Source organism: Paroedura picta, chromosome 6, assembly GCF_049243985.1.
Source record: "Paroedura picta isolate Pp20150507F chromosome 6, Ppicta_v3.0, whole genome shotgun sequence".
Lineage (NCBI taxonomy): Eukaryota > Metazoa > Chordata > Lepidosauria > Squamata > Gekkonidae > Paroedura > Paroedura picta.
Genome location: NC_135374.1, coordinates 58,363,801 through 58,383,274, shown reverse-complemented (window position 1 = coordinate 58,383,274; position 19,474 = coordinate 58,363,801). Strand labels below are relative to the sequence as shown.

At 39.9% G+C, this 19,474-nt stretch overlaps 1 protein-coding gene across 7 annotated transcripts in view; it reads right to left on the bottom strand.

Annotated features, from left to right (window-relative positions):
- The window catches only part of SON (SON DNA and RNA binding protein), a 39,565-nt gene that overhangs the window by 3,037 nt on the left and 17,054 nt on the right, over window positions 1–19,474 (bottom strand). Inside the window, exons 4-12 of one of the 7 annotated variants that reach the window (XR_013231926.1) lie at window positions 17,510–17,673; window positions 17,054–17,197; window positions 16,235–16,417; window positions 15,345–15,455; window positions 13,236–13,352; window positions 5,213–5,295; window positions 4,420–4,567; window positions 1,485–1,553; window positions 232–345 (exon numbers count right to left, since the gene is read on the bottom strand). Coding sequence is in view for 4 of the 7 variants with exons in the window: in XM_077342604.1 (XP_077198719.1) it covers window positions 230–345; window positions 1,485–1,553; window positions 4,420–4,567; window positions 13,236–13,352; window positions 15,345–15,455; window positions 16,235–16,417; window positions 17,054–17,197; window positions 17,510–17,673 (1,052 nt within the window). In the remaining 3 variants the exon portion in view is untranslated. The other 6 variants (XM_077342604.1, XR_013231927.1, XR_013231928.1 and 3 more) reach the window with 6 other exon arrangements.

Genomic DNA, 19,474 nt, shown 5'->3' with positions numbered 1-19,474 from the left:
TTCAGTGCTCCATGGGATTCTGGATTTTATCCAGTGAACTGGATCATACAACTCCCTTTTTGTTAAGCAAGCTCAGTACAAAATACTTTACGGAAGAAAGTCACTGGCTCCAACCCAATATATATTTTTATGAAGTCAGCCAGAATTTTTAAGATTCACTAGCTACTACTTCAGCTCCACCAGACCCAGTATGTGAAGATACAGACAGACAAACAAACCCTTCCCTTACCTTAAAGAGAAAACATTTGCGATGATCAGGCCCATTATCAGTCACCAACACGAACGTAGGAGGTGGCCATCTTCTTTTATTACAGGCCTCCATCAGTAATGAAATTGGATGCTTGCCTTAGGAGAAATAGATGTTTTATAAGTCACTTATACTACTATATTCCAATTTATTACATGCCTCTCTTGGACAAAGCTGGATCATGGCAGCTTACAATTAAAACCATAAAATACAATAAAACCCTTGATTTACAATACAGATTTCACTATTTAACAGATTGATCTTTCCAACTAGCAACCCTAGTTCAGTGAACTCCTGCACCAACTGTGCTTCAAGGTGGGGGGCGTAAAGATGTAGTGATGTCTGAGACATCTAAGGTCATCCAAAGGGGGGGATGACCCAAGGATCTTCCTGCCCTAGCCTCGGCAAAAGGGCTGGTGGAAGAGCTCTGCCTTGCAGGTCCTGCAGAACTGTAATAACTATAACTCAGCTCATCTGGGAGCTCATTCCACAAGGTAAGGCCAGGACCAAAAAGGCCAGGCATACTTCATTCGGGCTGGGGATCACTAATTTATTAGTATGCGCCGAGCAGAGACCACTGCAGGGGGCATAGAGAGATAGACAGTCCTTCAGATATGTTGGGCCCAGACTACAAATGGCCTTAAAGGTCAAAACCATGTACTTCATCTGGAACACCACCAGCACTGGCTCAATGTGGGACCACCAAGATGTTCCCATAAGAACCCTAGCAGCTACATTTTGCACCAGTTGCAACTGCCAGGTCAAGGCCAAGGCAAATTACCGAAATCTATCCTGGAGGTGACAGTCACATGGATCATTGTGGCTAGGTGCTCCAGGGTCAGAGAAGGTGCTGTATCCTCACTTGACGCAGATGGAATAATGCCAATTGGGCTACTCTAGAGACCTGCAGCTACGTTGATAAGGAGGTGTTAAAGATCACTCCTAAATTCCTGCCAGAGGGCAAGATATCTAGTTGTACCCTGTCCAGGCAGGGGAGAGACACTTCCTGATCTGACCCTTTCTGGCTCAGGCACAGGACCTCCATCTTGTAAAGGTTGAGCTTCACCAAGAATCATCATGGGCAGCCATGTTAGGTGGGTAGCCATGTTGATCTGAAGTAGCAGAACAAAGCTTGAGTACAGTGGCACGCTTAATACGCATAATTAAACTTTGTTGGTCTTAAAGGTGCCAAGGAACACCAAAACTAGTATAACTGAGGCAAAGGTTAAAGATTCACCAGCAAGATCTTTTACTGCACTGAAAACTCCGTGTCTCTTCTGTGTCTTTTCTCCTACTGCAACCAAACCTAAATGAAATAAAGAAGAAAGATGTTCGTTATGTTTTCTACTTCTGACATTATTATTTTTTAAATTTCTATATCACCCTCCCAATACAGCTCTACATCAGACACTACATTGTGATCTTTGTACAGAAAGCTGACTTTGGAAATTAATCCCCAAAAATAAGCAAAAGCAACACTGTAAGAGCATAGCCATATGTTTCAATGATTTTTGATGTGGACACACATTCACTGGCTCACGCCCTATAATGGAAATAACTGATGTGACAGCCATTTGTCCTGCCCCCATCCATTCAGGCAGATGGATGCCAGTAAATGTGAAAGCCGCGTGGCAGGCAGCTGAGGTGGTGGCCGAGGACTGAGCAAGGTGGAAGATGGGCAGCAGAGGCAGCGGCTGGCCAGCAATGAGCTCCACTTGCTGCATCACCACCCCCAAGCCACGCCTGTTCTTCCTTCTCCCTATACCCCGCTCTCCTTCTCCAACCTTCAGGCCAGGATGGAGTCTGCAGCATGGACAGAGATGGGTGGTGGCAGCGGGCCACAACCATTATGTGTGTGAGGGAAATAATCTTCAATTTGCAAAGGCACCTGCATTCAGAATCAAGGCAAACTGGGGCTTGATTTGAAGCTTTACAGAATCCCTCGATCAAACTGCACAAGGGGGGGATGTATGAAATCCTTCCAAGCCTTTGCTTCTATACTGGCAGGGAACAAGATTTCTAACTTTCTGTCTTTTCTTAAATTTTGCAAAAAACATATCCCTTTTCTATTCCTGGTCTCATTGTATAGATTTGCTGATCTGCACTCTGTAGCCGAGTGCATAATGTGATATATAACACAGGTCATTAGCACACTGATTGGCTTTTATAGAAAAACAGCAGTTCCCCGAAGAAAATGTTAACACATGAGTGTGGGGATACAATTTTGACTGATTTCTCCTTGTTGCAGCCCTCCATGAGATATTTGCCTGCATTCCCTGAGAGTCCCCCACTTTCTGAAGGAGCTCTTGGAAGGAAGAGGCTGCAAGGGAAAGAGATCCGACTACCTGTTACTTAGAAACACTTTTTTCTTCCATTTAGCCCACATACATTCATTACTTAGGGCAGTGGTCCCCAACCTGCGGGCCGCGGCCCGGCGCCGGGCCGCAAAGGCCATGGCGCCGGGCCGCTGCTCCCTCTCCCCGCCCCTCCCCCCCCGCAGTAAAAAACTTCCCAGGCCGCAAGCTTGCAGCCCGGGAAGCTACTTACTGTGGGAGGGCGGGGAGAGGGAATCAGGGCCGGGCTGCGCCCGCGCGGCCCGCAGGTGCGGCCCGATCCACGGGCGCGGCCGGGCGCAGCCCGATCCACGGGTGCGGCCCGCGGGCGCGGCCGGGCGCGGCCCGCGGCCGGAAGCGTGGGCGTGGCCTGCGCGGTCCCTGCGGGCGCGGCCCAATGCCCTGCCGGTCCCCAGCCTAATAAAGGTTGGGGACCACTGACTTAGGGTGCAGCACATAGTAAATCTTCAACAAAGTGCAGATGGAGCTGAGTTGCAACTTTAAATTCTTTCTAGTATGCTGGTATAACAGCAAGAACCTAAGAAAATCTGTCTGCAAAGAGGTTACAAATCAGCATAGTGATCCAAATAGGATGAAGCTTATCAAACACTAGTCTACCACGGATAGATTCAAGTGGGTAGCTGTGTTGGTCTGAAACAGCACAACAAAACAAATTCAGAATCCAGTGGCACCTTTAAGACGAACAAAGATTTATTCAAGGCATGAGCTTTCGAGTCCAAGCACTCTTCCTCAGACTAACTCTGAGTGCTTGCACTCGAAAGCTCACACCTTGAATAAATCTTTGCTGGTCTTAAAGGTGCCACTGGACTCTGAATTTGTTTTGTTGTACTAGTCTACCAAATTTGCTGAAATCTAACGTTTTAAAATCTCTAAAATCTCTAAAATTCTAACAAAACAGCACTTAGGAACACATCAACGTTTTGTCATACTTGCCAACAGCTCCATTATGATCCTATACCTCACTTGAATACTACATTAGACCTTTGGCATACTTTACATTCATATTTGGCATTCATAGCACTGAATTTACATGACATTCAATATTGTTAGAACAACAAACATCTGCAAAGAGAAGCCCCTTTTAGAAGGAAACTAGGTAAATAAATTTTGCATCTTTTCTCAATAAAGCACTACTATAGAAAGAAATGTGACCTTCAGTGCCACACACTCACTGAGAAATTGAGGAATGCTCAATCTGCTGAATTGTTTTATTAGCCTACAAGATTCCAAGCCCATCCCTAAGGATGGGCCTGGAAGGGCCCTGCCCCACGGCGAGCACATCCAGCGTCCCAGGGGCGTGGGGAAGCATTTCCCAGCCCCCTCCTGGGCGCTTCCCACCACGGATCTGGGGCGCTCCTGAGGCCTGGCAGAGCGCACCTGCCACCGGCCCATGGGGCCTGGGGAGCGTTCTCCGGCCCCCTACCTCCCTCGTTGGCGTGCGGATTGGGGCTGTGGGCCCCTACGGGCTTTCCCCCATGCCATGGATGCCCGCCGCTCCCCAGGCCCATCGGAGAACACCCGCCGCCTCTTCGAGGTGGCGGGGCCTGGGGAGCATACGTGATGTATTGATACATATGTGCTTAAACCACATCTTTTACCACCTGCAGAGATGAGTGATCAATGCTAATACCATCTGGTATTAAATGGACTATAAGAGCTACATGAAAATATTGAATTCTAGATGCTATCTTCTGTGAGCTGGGCACTGCTACAGCAGGCAAGTGATCCTCATGCAAAAACCTGCTTGCACATTTGGAATATCTTTGCTGAATGAGGACAATTAGTATACAGCAGTCAAATTCAAACAGAAAAGCTCACCTTTTCGATCTGTCTTAAAATCAACTAAAATAGGTTCCTTGCTTCCTTCTTTATTTTTCCCCAGGCCTTCTCCTTCTCTCCATCCCATCTTTCTCATTAGTTGGGCGCCCATTCCTCCAGTTACAGGAGCAGCTCTGAGAAACTGATCCTACCCAAAGAAAAAAGTACAAAGAAACACATTGTTTAGCCTTTTCTTTAAAAAATAAATCACAGAAGCTTTCAAGAGTTTTAATTTATAGATCAAGTGAAACAAAGATATGTTTTCCCTCACATTTTAAGCCAGGTTTCATGTGTTAGAAACTTTTTCACAAATATATGTAGAAATGTTCTAAAAGTAAATATCTGAATCCACAATTGAAAATTTAAAATAATTCTATTGTATTTACCCCTGCATTTATAAAAAGTTACAAGAATTTTAAATACGCTACTTGATTTCACTGAATCTCTACTCTTCCTGTGAAAGCACTGTTAAAGGTAACTGATATCAAGTGGACCTAATTATTGAGTAAGACGGAAACACTAAGATATGAAAGTTATGATATTAAGAATAGATTTTTTAAAAATCCAACATTTTCCCTATTTTACACAAACTATACACTTCATTTGTTCTGAAAATCCCCAAGAGAAAGGTCCAAGCATTTTTAAAACAGACAGGACTTAGCCACAGTTCAATAACAGCATGTAACAGTTTTCCTGAATTATCATTAGAGTCATACTATTAGATGGCATAAGATTATCAAACAAGTTTAAAGGCATTCTCTTTTCTGTAAAAACTCCTTAAACGTTTACGTACCTAGGCCTCGATGGCCGCAGTGTTGTGAATAGTAGGGCTGGCAATGACCGTGGCAAGGAGGCAGCTACAAGGCAGATTTGGCCCTGAAACAAGTTTCCATATAGAGGGGTGAAAGTTCACAGGCTATTCTGTGAACTATCATCTCTCTTTTCTGCTCCACCCAATGCAACAAACTGCTAGTGTTAAATATATACATTGGTAATGAAAACAGTCATCATTCTCATGTAGTCTTTTGTAAGATACAAAAGTATCAATCTATGCATCAAGTAATCCTTTGCTTTCAATCTGAGGTTTAATTTGTTTTCACTTACTGAAAAAAAAAGATTGTGAAAGCAAGTGAAGAGTACAGATCAGTCTAATGAGTGATCTATTCTTCATAAAAAATATGACACATACCCTTGGCAATATGAATCAAGCTCCCCATTTCTGATGTTATGAAACTAAATGGTAAAACTGCCAGAACATGCATAACATCGGTCCCACTATTCTTGTACACCATGCGACTGGGTATTACTCTAGAAAAAGGTGCTCTGATATAACAAGCTGAACTGAAGCAGGGATTACCTCTCTCACTAAAATGTTTTGATTGGTGCAAGCCATGCAGTCTGCATAAACAGAGACATATTAGCTAATGCCAGATACCAACTGCCTGAAGTTGACACACCTAGAATGGCTTTTACTTACTTCCACTTTCCTCCTCCCACTCATTTGCAGGAACCTCTCATTAGCAAAAGGCAATGGCCCAGAGAATATAAAACCCAGAAAATTTCACCCAAAATTCAAACTCCTCTTTTGTGCCTGCTTTTCAATGACAGAACATGCATCAATGTCTGCTTCATCACCCAAGTTCACAAAGATGACAAGGACAAATTTTTTTCTGATGAGGTCTTTTAATACTTTCCAAAATAATGGTTGGGATGTGGGGGAATGAACAGCCTTTTCAGGTTTAAAAGCAAGACACCACAGTCTTAAACCCAGAAGATATATTGAAGTCTGTTTCTATTTTTGCAGTTCAACTTTGAAAAGCAATGATATGAAAAGAGTATCCCATTTCCTAAATGGTTACTCTGTTAGCTAGTCCAGTGATTATCATACTTCAGCACTTTTAAGGGAGAATCCAAAGGAAATACAGGAGTGGGGGCTTAAGTCCAACTGGAACCCATTGGGATTAAGTATTTAAATCCCATTGATTTCAATAGGATTTCAGAATACCTAACTTCCTCTGGACTACATTTCATAAATATACCAAATGCTGCAGAGTTGAGAACGCTAGTTTTAGTCACTAAACATTTGGCATCCAAATAAGCCTTTGAAGGTCAACATACTATTTCAGAACACTTCCTAACTGCAGCAACCTGTGAGAACTGGTTCAACTCATCCAGATGAGAAAATGTTCTGCATTTTATATGGCAGCTGCCAAAACAGAAACTCTTCAGACTGAAATTGCATTAGCAAATTTAGGGTAAGCTTCATACAAAGTTCAGTGAGCATCATCTGGAAATTCAACAAGTGTTTGAAATGTTAGAAATGGCCATTAACTCCCAGCGACCGTTTATGCACTGGAGGTTTCATGCCAGGTTGCAGGTTATAGTCGTGGCAGGTTGCCCCACCTCTTCCTGCACCCACACTGGGGAGCATTTGGCCTGGTGCGCCTCATCCACCCCCAATTTGTGCTCCTGCACGGGAGCTGGGGCAGTGAAGTTCCCAGTGCATAAATGGTCAGCGTGATTATGAGAGAAAGCCCTCTTCTTTTATTCTGCTCCTAAAGGAACGTTACTCTAACAACAATTCCCAGTTAGCAAGAATTCATACAAAGTACCTGTGAGTCTAAACAAATTAAGGCTAGTACACTAAAGTAGAATTAAGTAACACTGATCTAAACAAGATGGAGAATTAGAATATCCCAAATATTTATTTATTAGAATATTCTATAGTATAATTTTAACAGCAAATATTTGTTTAAAATAATAGAGACCTATATCTTTATTTCTGTTAGTGATTCAAAAGCATTTAAAACATATGTACTATGGTATACTCATTACAATATTTACTATGTTGCTTCTATGGCAATTTTTTCTCTATGAATCATTAGCTCTCCTACCAATAGACAGAGTCAAAGTTTGGTGACTCTATTTCCTTTATCTAGGTCTGGGGAAAGTTGATCCACATTATGTTTACAAGCCAAGCAATTATTACAACCTAAGAAACAGCAAGAACTTCTGGAAAGAGGAATCAACACCAAAAATGAAAGTCCATTGTGATGTCTAGGCTGGCACATGAAGGGTTAGGAACCAAAGAGGTAAGAAATTACAATTTACCAGATTCATTCAATGCCAAGAAAAGCCCACACAAATGGGAACTCCAACAATACCCAATCCTGGGTGCAAGGGTGAACACCTATAAGAAAAACACAGAACAATGGACTACAGTGAGCAGACCATGTCTGCTACTGAGTATATTTGCATAGCCTATAATAACGGTTAAATAAACTTTAGTTATATTGCTGTCTAGCAGACAGACCATCTATTCTGACCCATATCAGTGCTTCTCAGGATGCAGTCACCAGCACTTCTTGTGGGCAAATGTAAATAGCTTGTCCATTGACACTTGATTTTATTAAACAGAGACAGCCATGTAAGTTGGTGGGCGATACATGGAAGGGGGGAAAGCAGAGTTAGAACAACTTTCTATGCCTTTAATGTAGCAGAACTCCAGGGATCACCAAGCACAGGAAGGAGGCAATTATGCCAAATCTGGCCTCAAAGAAACCAATATTACGTGTTCAAATTATGTTATGTGTATCTACTACATTTTCCTCCTGTGCAAGAAGCCTTCTTACTGACACAGGAGGCTCTTGCACTAGAAGAGCCTCTTGCATTACAGGAAGGCTGTTTGCATCAAAGGAAAACACCATCCCTAGTGGAACAGTTCCATAGAATTCAACACACTGAGTTTGGGGGTCTCAGACCTACTAAAGGGAGAGTAAAGGGAAGAAACTGGGAGCTGTGAAAGGCACTGAAGTCCTATTTCCAGCTCACTGGATTCCATACCAGCTAACTGTGGCTTCTGAGTTTTCAGTGCACGTATATCCCAAGTTATTTTCTGCAATCATAATTGCAGAAATGCTCCTTTTCAAAGAATATTTGATAATGAAAATACCAAATGCTAGATTCTCTGCTTCAGTAGAGATATATATGTGGATATGCACATGAAACAGTCCTTCCCTAAAATACATTACCAACAGAAAGCACTTTTGTTACAGACAAGAAAGTACTTTTGTGAAGGTTCATAATCAGCCTGAATTGAAACTATTAATTTAATGCATCCCAACTTGTTTTAATTTGATGGTACAATAAATATACAGGTTCTGGAAAGTTTTTCTTCCAGTGTACAATGAAATGATCAGAGTTCCACCAATTTAAAATTTAAACCTTCTGAGAAAGTCTAGAAATAGCAAGCAATTTTCACACCTTACTCAAATGTCAGGAACCTATCAGCCCATCTTCTAAATGAAATTAAAATGTCTGCCCCGCCCCTGCCCCCAATTCCCTTGTCTGTTTTTACAAGGAGATGCTTACTTTGTTGGTGGATCTTGCATTGCTCTCAGGAGGCATTAATATTGGCAGTCACTGACTTCTGAAGTAAGGGAAGATCATTATTATAGTCCAACACCAATGAAGCTCTACCCCCTTCTCCTATAAATTTTTTCACCTGGGCACTCTCAGCAGCAGGACTCTTGTTCATTGCAGCAATCATGTATGGTCAGCGCAGTCAAGGCCCTCCGGATGAAATCTAGATCCTGAAGGGGACACAGTACTGGAATAGGGGGAGCTTCAGAAGAGTGCAGCTTTCAGGTCAACTGAGTAACTCATACATACAAACACTCTCACATGCTCATCCCCATTTTACCCAAAATCTCTTGGAGCTGCCCTTCCTTAAGAAATACCTTGTTTAGCTCCCCTCTTTCATGGAAGTGAAATAACATCTTTTCACTTATCCGAACTGGCAATGAGGGTTGTATGAGAAAGTAGTATTTCAGAGCTTCTAGTGGCCCAAACTTTTTAATACCTACAAAATTTAGTATATGATGTGAAAATTAAACTCAAACAATAAAATCAAAGCTATTCAACATTATTTTGTGTAGCAAATTTGAGGCTTAGAAATTAGGTGATACGTTTGAGAAAAATCCAAATATATTTAAGATTAAAAAGAAAAACATAACTACATCAAGATCCAAAAAGTGCTACTTCAGGCCTAGGGCACATGTTATTATTTTTACTTTTTCCAGTTAAATGGCAAGCTCACCTGCCAATTCATTAACTGCGTATGAAATTTCAATCCGGTTCAAAAGAGACTTGCCATGTGGCAAGGGAGGAACTTCCTTTTCAGAAATGAACCTCCTTTGGGTACAATGAATTAGTAGTGTAGTTCTTTAGATTAGGATCTATGTATTCTACAGCTTCGCTATCCAAAGGGTCTACGATATGTCACCACAGATTTTTGACCAATATGCAAATACACAAACCTAAAAGAAGAATGAATGTATTGCGTATGTACTATGAAGAGTTTAATATATTTTTTGCATTTGTGAACCAATTACACCATTGATAATGCAGAATAGAAATAAATTCTGACTGAGGCTGTTCCTTTAGGGATACTGTTGAACAACCTAATGCCCAAACATTTTAAATTACATAACTAAAAAGAAATCAAACAAATGAAAACGAAACCAGACAACAGATTGCTACTTTTTAAAAAGCAATTTCTTTTCTACAACATGAAGTGCATATTAACAGGCATAACTTGCAAGTTAACTCCAAATAACGCAATATGTTCTTCCTTCTCAATTTTTAAAAACAAAAGGAAATATTTCAATCTTTAAAATGTAGATGCAGTATTTCACACCTTAGGCAAATTATCAACACCACTCAAGATTTCCTAAAGAGTTCACCACACAGTTGAGCCCAAAGCAATAAACGTTCACTTCCCCAAGCAAAACTATCACAATTTTTTGCTTGGGGGGGGGGGAGTGAACATTTTGGTTGTGGATCACTTACAAATTAAATGCTCAAATTATATGCATGTTTTCCTAGAAGTTAAATTCCACTGGAACTCTCCTGAGAAATACGAACTCCAGAATAATGCTAGTATAAACCCATCTATTTCCGTACTGGACATAGGACTGGAGTGGAAGTGAATTGAACACCAACCCTGCTGTAGAAAAGTGTTTTCATTACCAAGTTTAAAGCTACTTAACATGAAATTATTAGGAACCTGCAGAGCCACTCTGTCCACAGCACAGCTTTCCCTGGCAGAAAACACCTTCTGCTATATGCATCAACAGAAGACTGCTCATACCAGTAAAAAAAAGAGCCACAGGATCCAATCCAACCCTTTATTCTGCTATTCTTCTCACAGCATCCTTATTTGCCCCATTCAACTACAAAGCTGCAAGGAGGAAAGGACAATACATATCTCTGTAACAAATCTAACATTTTCTGATGAAGAGCCCTCTCTAGATAATACTAAAAATCATCTAAATAGGACCCTTTCAAGCTGCATATAATCTTACCGAAATTTGAAACATTACCATTTATTACTGCAGAAGCCCTCTGAACTCAGGAAGCATACAAATACAGATGGGTGCCAAACTTGATAAAAGAGGCAGACCCACCTCAGAAACTTTAGAGGAGAAATGTTCTACCTAACAATTTTTGGGGATTCAAGGTGGAACAAACTACATAATATGATCTGGGGTGGGATTAATTAATGGTTAATTAAAATCCCAACCAGATATTCAGCAAATTGTCATTATGCTAAATTTCCCCAGCAGTACTCTGTCCACACTTGGCAAATCCACTTTCAAAGTCCTATTGATCCTTGCACTAAGAATAGAGCGTACTAAAATGACTGAGACATCATAGATGGCTTAGGAGACAAGGGGGCAGGGAAGAAAGTAATATTGTTTACTCTCCACATGTTACAATTTTGAACATATTTTTGTGTTATGGAACAGCAAAACAGCACAGCTCACAGTGGGCAGTTCTCCTCTTGAGATGCCTAAGAAATGGAGGCCGCAAACAACCTAGTTTCACTTGACGCCACCAGCTACATTATGAACTAAGCACAGAAAGGTAAACGTGGAACTTTCATAGTCTCTGAACATCTGCCACTCAATCCATACAAAAAGTCTCGCAAGCAAAGCAAAGTCACTGGTAAATTGCTATAAAGTGGTAAATGCTTAAAGATGGAAACAACGTCAAGTTTCTTGCTACAATGGGGAACGCTTTAAACTCTTCTGCTTTTAATTAGGATGTCAATTCAAAAACCACTTGTCCATTCTATTGCGATTTTATTAAAAATAATAACAATACTGGCATTTGCCTAATAGATACACTGCCAATTAAATTACAGCACATACGATCTTTTTGTGAACTGTACATGGGGGATGAAAGACATACAACAGAAGTATCATTAAAAGCTTTCCTAAACCGGTTGCTGTGATTTCATGACAACAGCAATCTATGACCACTGGTTTTCCACTTTTATTCCCACAAAGAAAACCAGATCAAGAGATAAATTATTTACAGATAATATATTTACAGTATTTCCCATATATTTTAATTACAAAAGTGTAAAAGTGTATAGTACATTTTATCAACAGAACACAATTATAAAACTCTTCAGTTACTGTATCTAGGTGCTTATTTTAACTCAACTACACTCAGCTCTACTTAATCAACTACAAGCCACTTTTTATTATCAGCTGGCTCCAAAACTGGTGTTCTACACAAACCAATCAGAGCTATCAGTGGATAAAATTAATTCTGATGGAGCAGTTGAGAAGAGATAACTTATTTATTGTCAAGGCTGTAAAAATATACATATGCTTGCCAAACATACAAGCTCACCCTTCAGGGATTTCCTGAACTTTCAAGTATAGTTAATTCTCAAATCTACCTGCATAGTGCCATATCCAGCTCATAGAACAAACTCAAAGTTCCCACAAGATTTGCTCCTTAGAGGTATCAAAGTTTGTTTTGGCTACCTTTTCATTTCCTTTTCTGGCACCTCATTTTACATTTATATATTTATTTGTCAACCACTAATTCAAATCAGACTTGTTTATGTTCTGATCCTCCTCCCACCTTTATTCTACAACACTCCTGCTCTACATATAATTCTGACCCCAACAACTTGTACAAGTGTTTTGTTTCTTGCCTTCTTCTATGAGACACAGTCTACTATTTACTATCTTCTGTATTCCTCTGTATCAGACACCTGTTTTTCCTCCCTTGGGTGGAGAAGACCCAAGCCTAGTTTCTCCTACATTTTTCCCACACTGCAAAAAAACCTAGAGTAAAGTCTCCTCTTTGGGAGCTAACTAAGCAAGTCTGACACTTTTGATGGTACAGAAAAGTAGATCAGGTAGGAATCAAAAGTCTGAGGGTTTCTGTTTTTTTTACAAACTGACAGTGAGAAGGTAAAAAACTAGAGAATATTGAACACTACACAGAGCCTCAATCTCCATTTGCAGCTTAATCTCTTCAGGTCCAAAAAATTACTCAACAAAGGGAAGTGAGCAAATGCATTTTTACAGCCCTGTTCATTATCCAAAACTCCACTTAAATCAGGAATCAGATCAAGTTCTGACAACATCAGTAACAGAACTACCATAGTTGATTATACCCACATTTCAGGATAATTTCAGCACAAGATAACAGTAACCATAGGAGTAAATACATGTTTTAATATGTCAGCATAGAACATTCTCTCCGTTTCTACAGTTTACCTACCAAACCAGTATTAACACAGAGCTAATTAGGCAGTGTAGATACAGATTCCAAAACAAGAGCGCACGCACACATCTTGACAGAACAAAAAAGTAAATAAACTCAGTTTATTTTATGCACATATTTTATGAGGCTATTAGTGTCCTAAGTGTGTCATTATCACTTCTTCCAGTGACTTCAAAGGAGCTTAACCTGTGACAATTGGACTCATCTGTCTGAATATCATCTACCTTTTTAATCCAAGCCTGGGGACCGCTGTTGGATAACTGTTCTGAAGACAAGACCTGTGCACCGGTACTTCCTGTAAACTGGCCTGGTAGAGAATTCAGCTGAGCCCAGGCATCAATCTGCAATAGTAAGAAAGCATAACAATATAATGGACCAGAAAGTTCTCAAATGTGGAAATGCATATGAAAAACTTGATGCAGCAAGTCACTGAAGAAGTATATTTCAAAGCAGTTTAAAATCAAACATTCTGACAGCATACCTTCATTATTTTAGAAATCAATGCAATTTTAAGAGGAAGTAAAACTATACTCTCTCTGCTGTTCCCCATCCCTCTGGTCAGCAAGAATAGATCTTTACCAATGACCCAGTTGTCAGTTCTTTATTATTTTTTAATTTAACATGGTTACACACATATGAACCAGTGCCTTGAAAGGAAAGGTCAAGTAGATAACTGAATCCAAACAAGACAAGGTGATGAAGAATTATTGTTCTGAAAGAGATTGGCTTGACTGGGGGAGATGTCACTGTAGTTACCGAATCTGAACAAGTAATAGGCCACAGGAACTTAGACAAGCTTTCTGAACAGCAGTTAGGTGCTGTTGCCAGGATTATCTTTTTCCACTGGCATCTTGCTTCCACTGACTCTTCTCTCTTCTAGACCAGCCTGACTTTCTCATCCTGATCCAAGGGTCTGTAATTTCCAGACTTAATCGCTTTAATGCACTCCATGTAAAGCTGCTCTTGAAGACAGCTTGGAAGCTTCAGCAACTCCAGGAAGTATACCGCATTTTTTTTGTCACATGGAATACTCCAGCTGTGTTAAGTTGTTAATCTGCTTCTGGGTGGGCTTAACTCAAGATATTGGTTCTAGCTTTTAGTGTCCTTCATGACATACCTGAAGGATCCCCTTTCTTCATATAAGCCTGCACATCAGCTGTGATCAGCCCCACAGACTCACTTGTGGTGTCCTCACTCTGTCAAGCGAGAACGGCAGGGGTAAGATCTAGAGACTATTCAGTGGAGGCACCGACCTTCTGGAATTCTTTACCAACGGAGGTGAGGGAAGCTATGTCTCTTAATTATTGCTAAGAATGTCAACCTTTCATTTTTAGATGAGCATTTGACAGAAGTTTTAATTTCACTGAGTGCTTTTTTGATGTTCAATAGTTAATTTTGATGTTTTGACTATTTTAAAATTTTATTTTAATTCACATATAAACTGCTCTGAGCACATAAAATGGTATAGAACATTTGGATTACTATTAAAAATAAGAATAAAAGCCACTCTGAATGACAATATTCAAAACAATAATGTTTTTAAAATCTGGCATTATGTTAATACATTTACTGAACTACGAAACAAACTTTCGTTTTATCCCACTGAGGGGTAGTAGAAAGTATCATCAAGTTGCAGCCAACTTATCACCCCAGTAAGGTTTTCACAATAAGACATATAGAGGTAGTTTGCTATAGCCTGCCTCTCCACAGCAACCCTGGAACTCCCTTATGGTCTCCCATTCAAATTCTAACCAGGGCTGACCCCTGGTTAGCTCTCAAGATCTGATGAGATTGGTCTAGCCTGGGTCATCTTAGTAAGAGCTTGTCCTACGATATGTAATTTTAAATTAAAATAATCCAGTCTAGCTAGCCAAAAACACTAGAATACAATCACATGTATGAATAATCATGCTATTTGATGAAATGATACTCTAAATCACACTTCCATCAGGTGGCAATAAGTGACTTGGCCCTTTTGTGATGACACTAAGACTGGAGAACATTCCTACACAGGAAGATTGTTTAAAACATCTTTATTAGGGGCTGTGGGGTTTTTTTGCTTCCTCTGTATGTTAAGTTTTATCAAATTGATATTTTTGAAGTTTTTCTGTTTATGTTATTTTGGTTTATTTTAATATTTTTCCTAGGTTTGGTTTTACAGCAATATTTAGTATAACAATATAATGGTAACAATATAATGGTATATAATGGTATATAGTATAATAGTATACTATTAGGTATCTTAGGGATGTTGTACCAAAATGTGGTGATATAAGCATTTAGAGTACATACATCAAAAAGTATCCAGAAAACAAAACAAAAATGTAACATACCCGTTCCTGTGCCCGGTTTAATAGACACATTGCTTCCAGATCAAAAGTATTTTCAGTAAGCCTCTTTTGAGCTATTGTCCGTTCACTTAGTGCAGAGGAGATATCCACAGGCTAGAGGGTAGATATAATATCAGAAAATACATGAGACATTACCTGGAAAAGGTTTAATATCTATATAATACCCCAATATTCTGTCATATTCTAATATATGAGCAAGGAAAATGAATCACGGATAGGTTGTTGTTGTTAGTTGCAAAGTCGTGTCTGACCCATTGCGACCCCATGGACAATGATCCTCCAGGCCTTCCTGTACCATTCCCCGGAGTCCATTTAAGCTTGCACTGACTGCTTCAGTGACTCCTCGCAGCCGCCTCATTCTCTGTCATCCCCTTTTTCTTTTGCCCTCAATCGCTCCCAGCATTAGGCTCTTCTCCAGGGAGTCCTTCCTTCTCATGAGGTGGCCAAAGTATTTGAGTTTCATCTTCAGGATCTGGCCTTCTAAGGAGCAGTCAGGGCTGATCTCCTCTAGGACTGACCAGTTTGTTTGCCTTGCAGTCCAAGGGACTCGCAAGAGTCTTCTCCAGCACCAGAGTTCAAAAGTCTCAATTCTTTGATGCTCAGCCTTCCTTATGGTCCAACAGATAGGTACACAGAGTTAAAAAGAAGCACGATAAACGTTACTACGTTAGTCAGGAGCACGCTGAGTCCCTACCTCAATCATGTCCCTGATGGCACACATGTACATGAATGAGATTAACTTAGAATCTCCTCTGTTTGTATACAAATCCTTAGAGCTTCCTATGGAGGTTTCCTACTTCTTATACATTTTGAAGATTCATAGCTAATACTCCCACTTTTGTTAAAGTTGTCAAAATATTTCTAATCCCTACCTCCAGGGTAGCTGGATTAGGGAAGACATCATCTTTGTTTTCCTCTTTGTTCTTTTCAACTGGGACCCATTCTCCATATGCACTATCTGCTTCTTTTTTCCTGTGTTGAGATCCAGAAGAGACAGGAAACTCCTTTGTCAAAGTAACCTGGTTTTTTGGAGGAGCTGGCTTTATTGTAGGAGTCTAAAAAAAAAGCAGACTATAATTATGCACAATTATAGACATATATATAAATAGTCTTAACAAATTCTTAGTATGTTTAATAAAACATGTCTGTAAAAAAATAAGTGTGTCTACCAAATTAACCAGCTGTAGTAAGAGAAATTGGCTGCCCCATTGATGTAGTGATCCCTTGAATCCTTAGGGAAGCAGCAGGATGAGGGGTATTCTATTTTGACCATTAGTGTGAACTATTGTTTTACTGATGCAGCATTTTTATACTTATCACAAAACTCATTTGTAGGCAGATTTGTGTACTTAACTAACTGGAAATGAAGGATATAAATGTTCGATAATGAATGAACATTTCTGGAGTTGCTGCACTGAATTAATTTTTTTTGTAAGTACTGTATCTACACAAAAGAATTGCCATCACAAAAAGAAGGGGTCAACTTGCATTCACATAGAAGTTAAAGTATATAAATAAACTTTTAATGTATTTTATACGTAATATGTCTGGGGGGTTGCATTACATTTGGATAAATTTGCAATAAAACAGTATTACTCCAGTTTGCTAGATGTCACAATTACATCTTCAAAATTATTATATAAGAAGAAGAAGAAAAATAGTCCTATAATTTATGATTTTACAGCACTTACAGTTAAGTTGAAAAAAATAGGTTTGGGTTCATTCAGTTTAAAAGGATGATTAATAAAGGGATGTTCTTCTTCCTCTTCATCAGACACATGAGGTTTATTTACAATCACATCATCTTCCTGGCTCTGTGCAATCTTCTTGCATTTCTAAAAAAAATCAAACTTTTAAAACAATCCATTATCCTGCCCTCTTAAGAGCCTATTTTTAAAACAGGCTTTGATCCTAGTAAATCGAATTAATCATGTCTACACACACACATGCTAAAGCCACTTTATCACTCCCATCAGGTAATCTAAATAATCTTGCAAAACATACTATATACTATATCCAACCCTAAGTATGAGATTCTTTGAAAATCCTGTGGTTTCTGAAACAAATTTTTATCAGGCTGAAGCAGAAATCACTTTTATTGAAAAATCAATTGCTTTTTAAGCTAAGTTTTTACATTTCACTCTTACCTCAGTGAGTTCCATTATTGTCTCTTTTGCTGACTTCTGGGTAACTTTCTCTTCCTTCTTTTCTGGAGTAACAACAGGCATAAGGCTTGGTGGCAGAGGCACACCAGCCTTGGCACACATGGCGGCTGCATTTGCTTTGGCTATTTCAAGTAACTGTGCCTTGTCTATAAGAATATTAGACATTTATTCATTACTTCATGACTATGTATCAATTCATACAATGCTTTGAGAGAGGGATTTAGAAACTGAAATGCTCCTAGCTGTATACAACTTGCATGCATTTCAAATAACATTAGATTTTAAATCATGGTGGTAGACTATGCTATAGTTCCCTCTCCCCTTCCTCTGCAGCCAATCTTACACTATGGTGCAATAATCCCTTTAATTCTCACTATTTAGGAGATTTTTATGCTGCATCTGTGGAGTGGGTGATTTACAAATAAAGTAATCATAAATGGTCAGTAGACAAATAAAGGCAACAATGTAAGGCAAACCAAGGACATCAAAGCAGCATAGAAATATCTATAAAACAGGCTTCAGACCAGAAGCAGATCACAAAATGACTAAAAAGATGGAACTCGTCACTGAAAGCCTGGGCAAGAAGAAAATTTTGGTCTGACACCTACACGACAGTATAGCAGACACCAGTTGAGTTTCAAGGAGCAGTGGGGGGGGGGGAGAGCGCTTATGCAGTGGGGTAAATTATGCCTCCAGGTAGTGCTGACTAGGCTAGATACAAGGCTACATACAACACAGCTTTTTGATGCAACTTATAAATGGCAGCAAAGTCTCCAGCTGTTGAATTAGTTTTTTCAAAGTAAGATAGTGGAACAGGAGGCATGCAACTGTTATCTGGGTAGCTAACTGAATTCATGTATTTTTCAGCTATAGCTGAAAGCATAACATACAACTGCACAGTAAGTTATACTCTCACCTCTTCTGAAAAGGAAAAAGGGATAATAGCTTCTCATTATCTGTATTTGAACTAAAGGGACAGCCCAATTTCTTAAAATTTACTAGGTCTGATGTCACTTGCACTATATTCAGAAGGCATATATGCCACTATCTAAAACAACTCAAATTGCAACACTAGTGCATTTGAAGCTTAAATCTTCAAACATGAATAGTAGAAATCAAGAAACTTCAAAAACCATGTGTCAATAATTTAATTATTAATTTTAATAATTTATTTGTTATTCAAAAGTAAAGGTAAAGGTAAAGGTATCCCCTGTGCAAGCACCGAGTCATGTCTGACCCTTGGGGTGACGGCCTCTAGCGTTTTCATGGCAGACTCAATACGGGGTGGTTTGCCAGTGCCTTCCCCAGTCATTACCGTTTACCCCCCAGCAGCAAGCTGGGTACTCATTTTACCGACCTCGGAAGGATGGAAGGCTGAGTCAACCTTGAGCCGGCTGCTGGGATCGAACTCCCAACCTCATGGGCAAAGCTTTCAGGCGGCTGCCTTACCACTCTGCGCCACAAGAGGCTCTTTATTCAAAAGTATACCACTGTAAAAACATGTGATTCATATCTACCACCTACTGTAGCCTTTCCCAACTTTTTATCATTGAGAAACACCTGAAATACTCTTCAGGCTTCGAGAAACTCCAGAAGTCTGTACATAGGGTTGGATGCTTCGGTGTCCAAAGCAGCCACTGCTCATGCCTCCCCCCCCCCCCCACACACACACTGCTGGCTACCTCAGGCGCAAATGACCACTTTGGACCCCAAATCACCCAACCCTAGTACAGAATATGATTGGGAAGCATGGCTGTGTACATTGCCCACCCAGAGCCTCTCCTTCCCACCCCCCTCCAAGTCCATCATTAGCAATAGTGGCATAACCATATATGGTTATGTCAACTGATAAATGTTTAACAAACTATAAAAATATATAAAATGCAATAAATTCACACTCATTTTCAGGACTATCAAGAAGCCCCAGGGATTCATGAAACCCTGGTT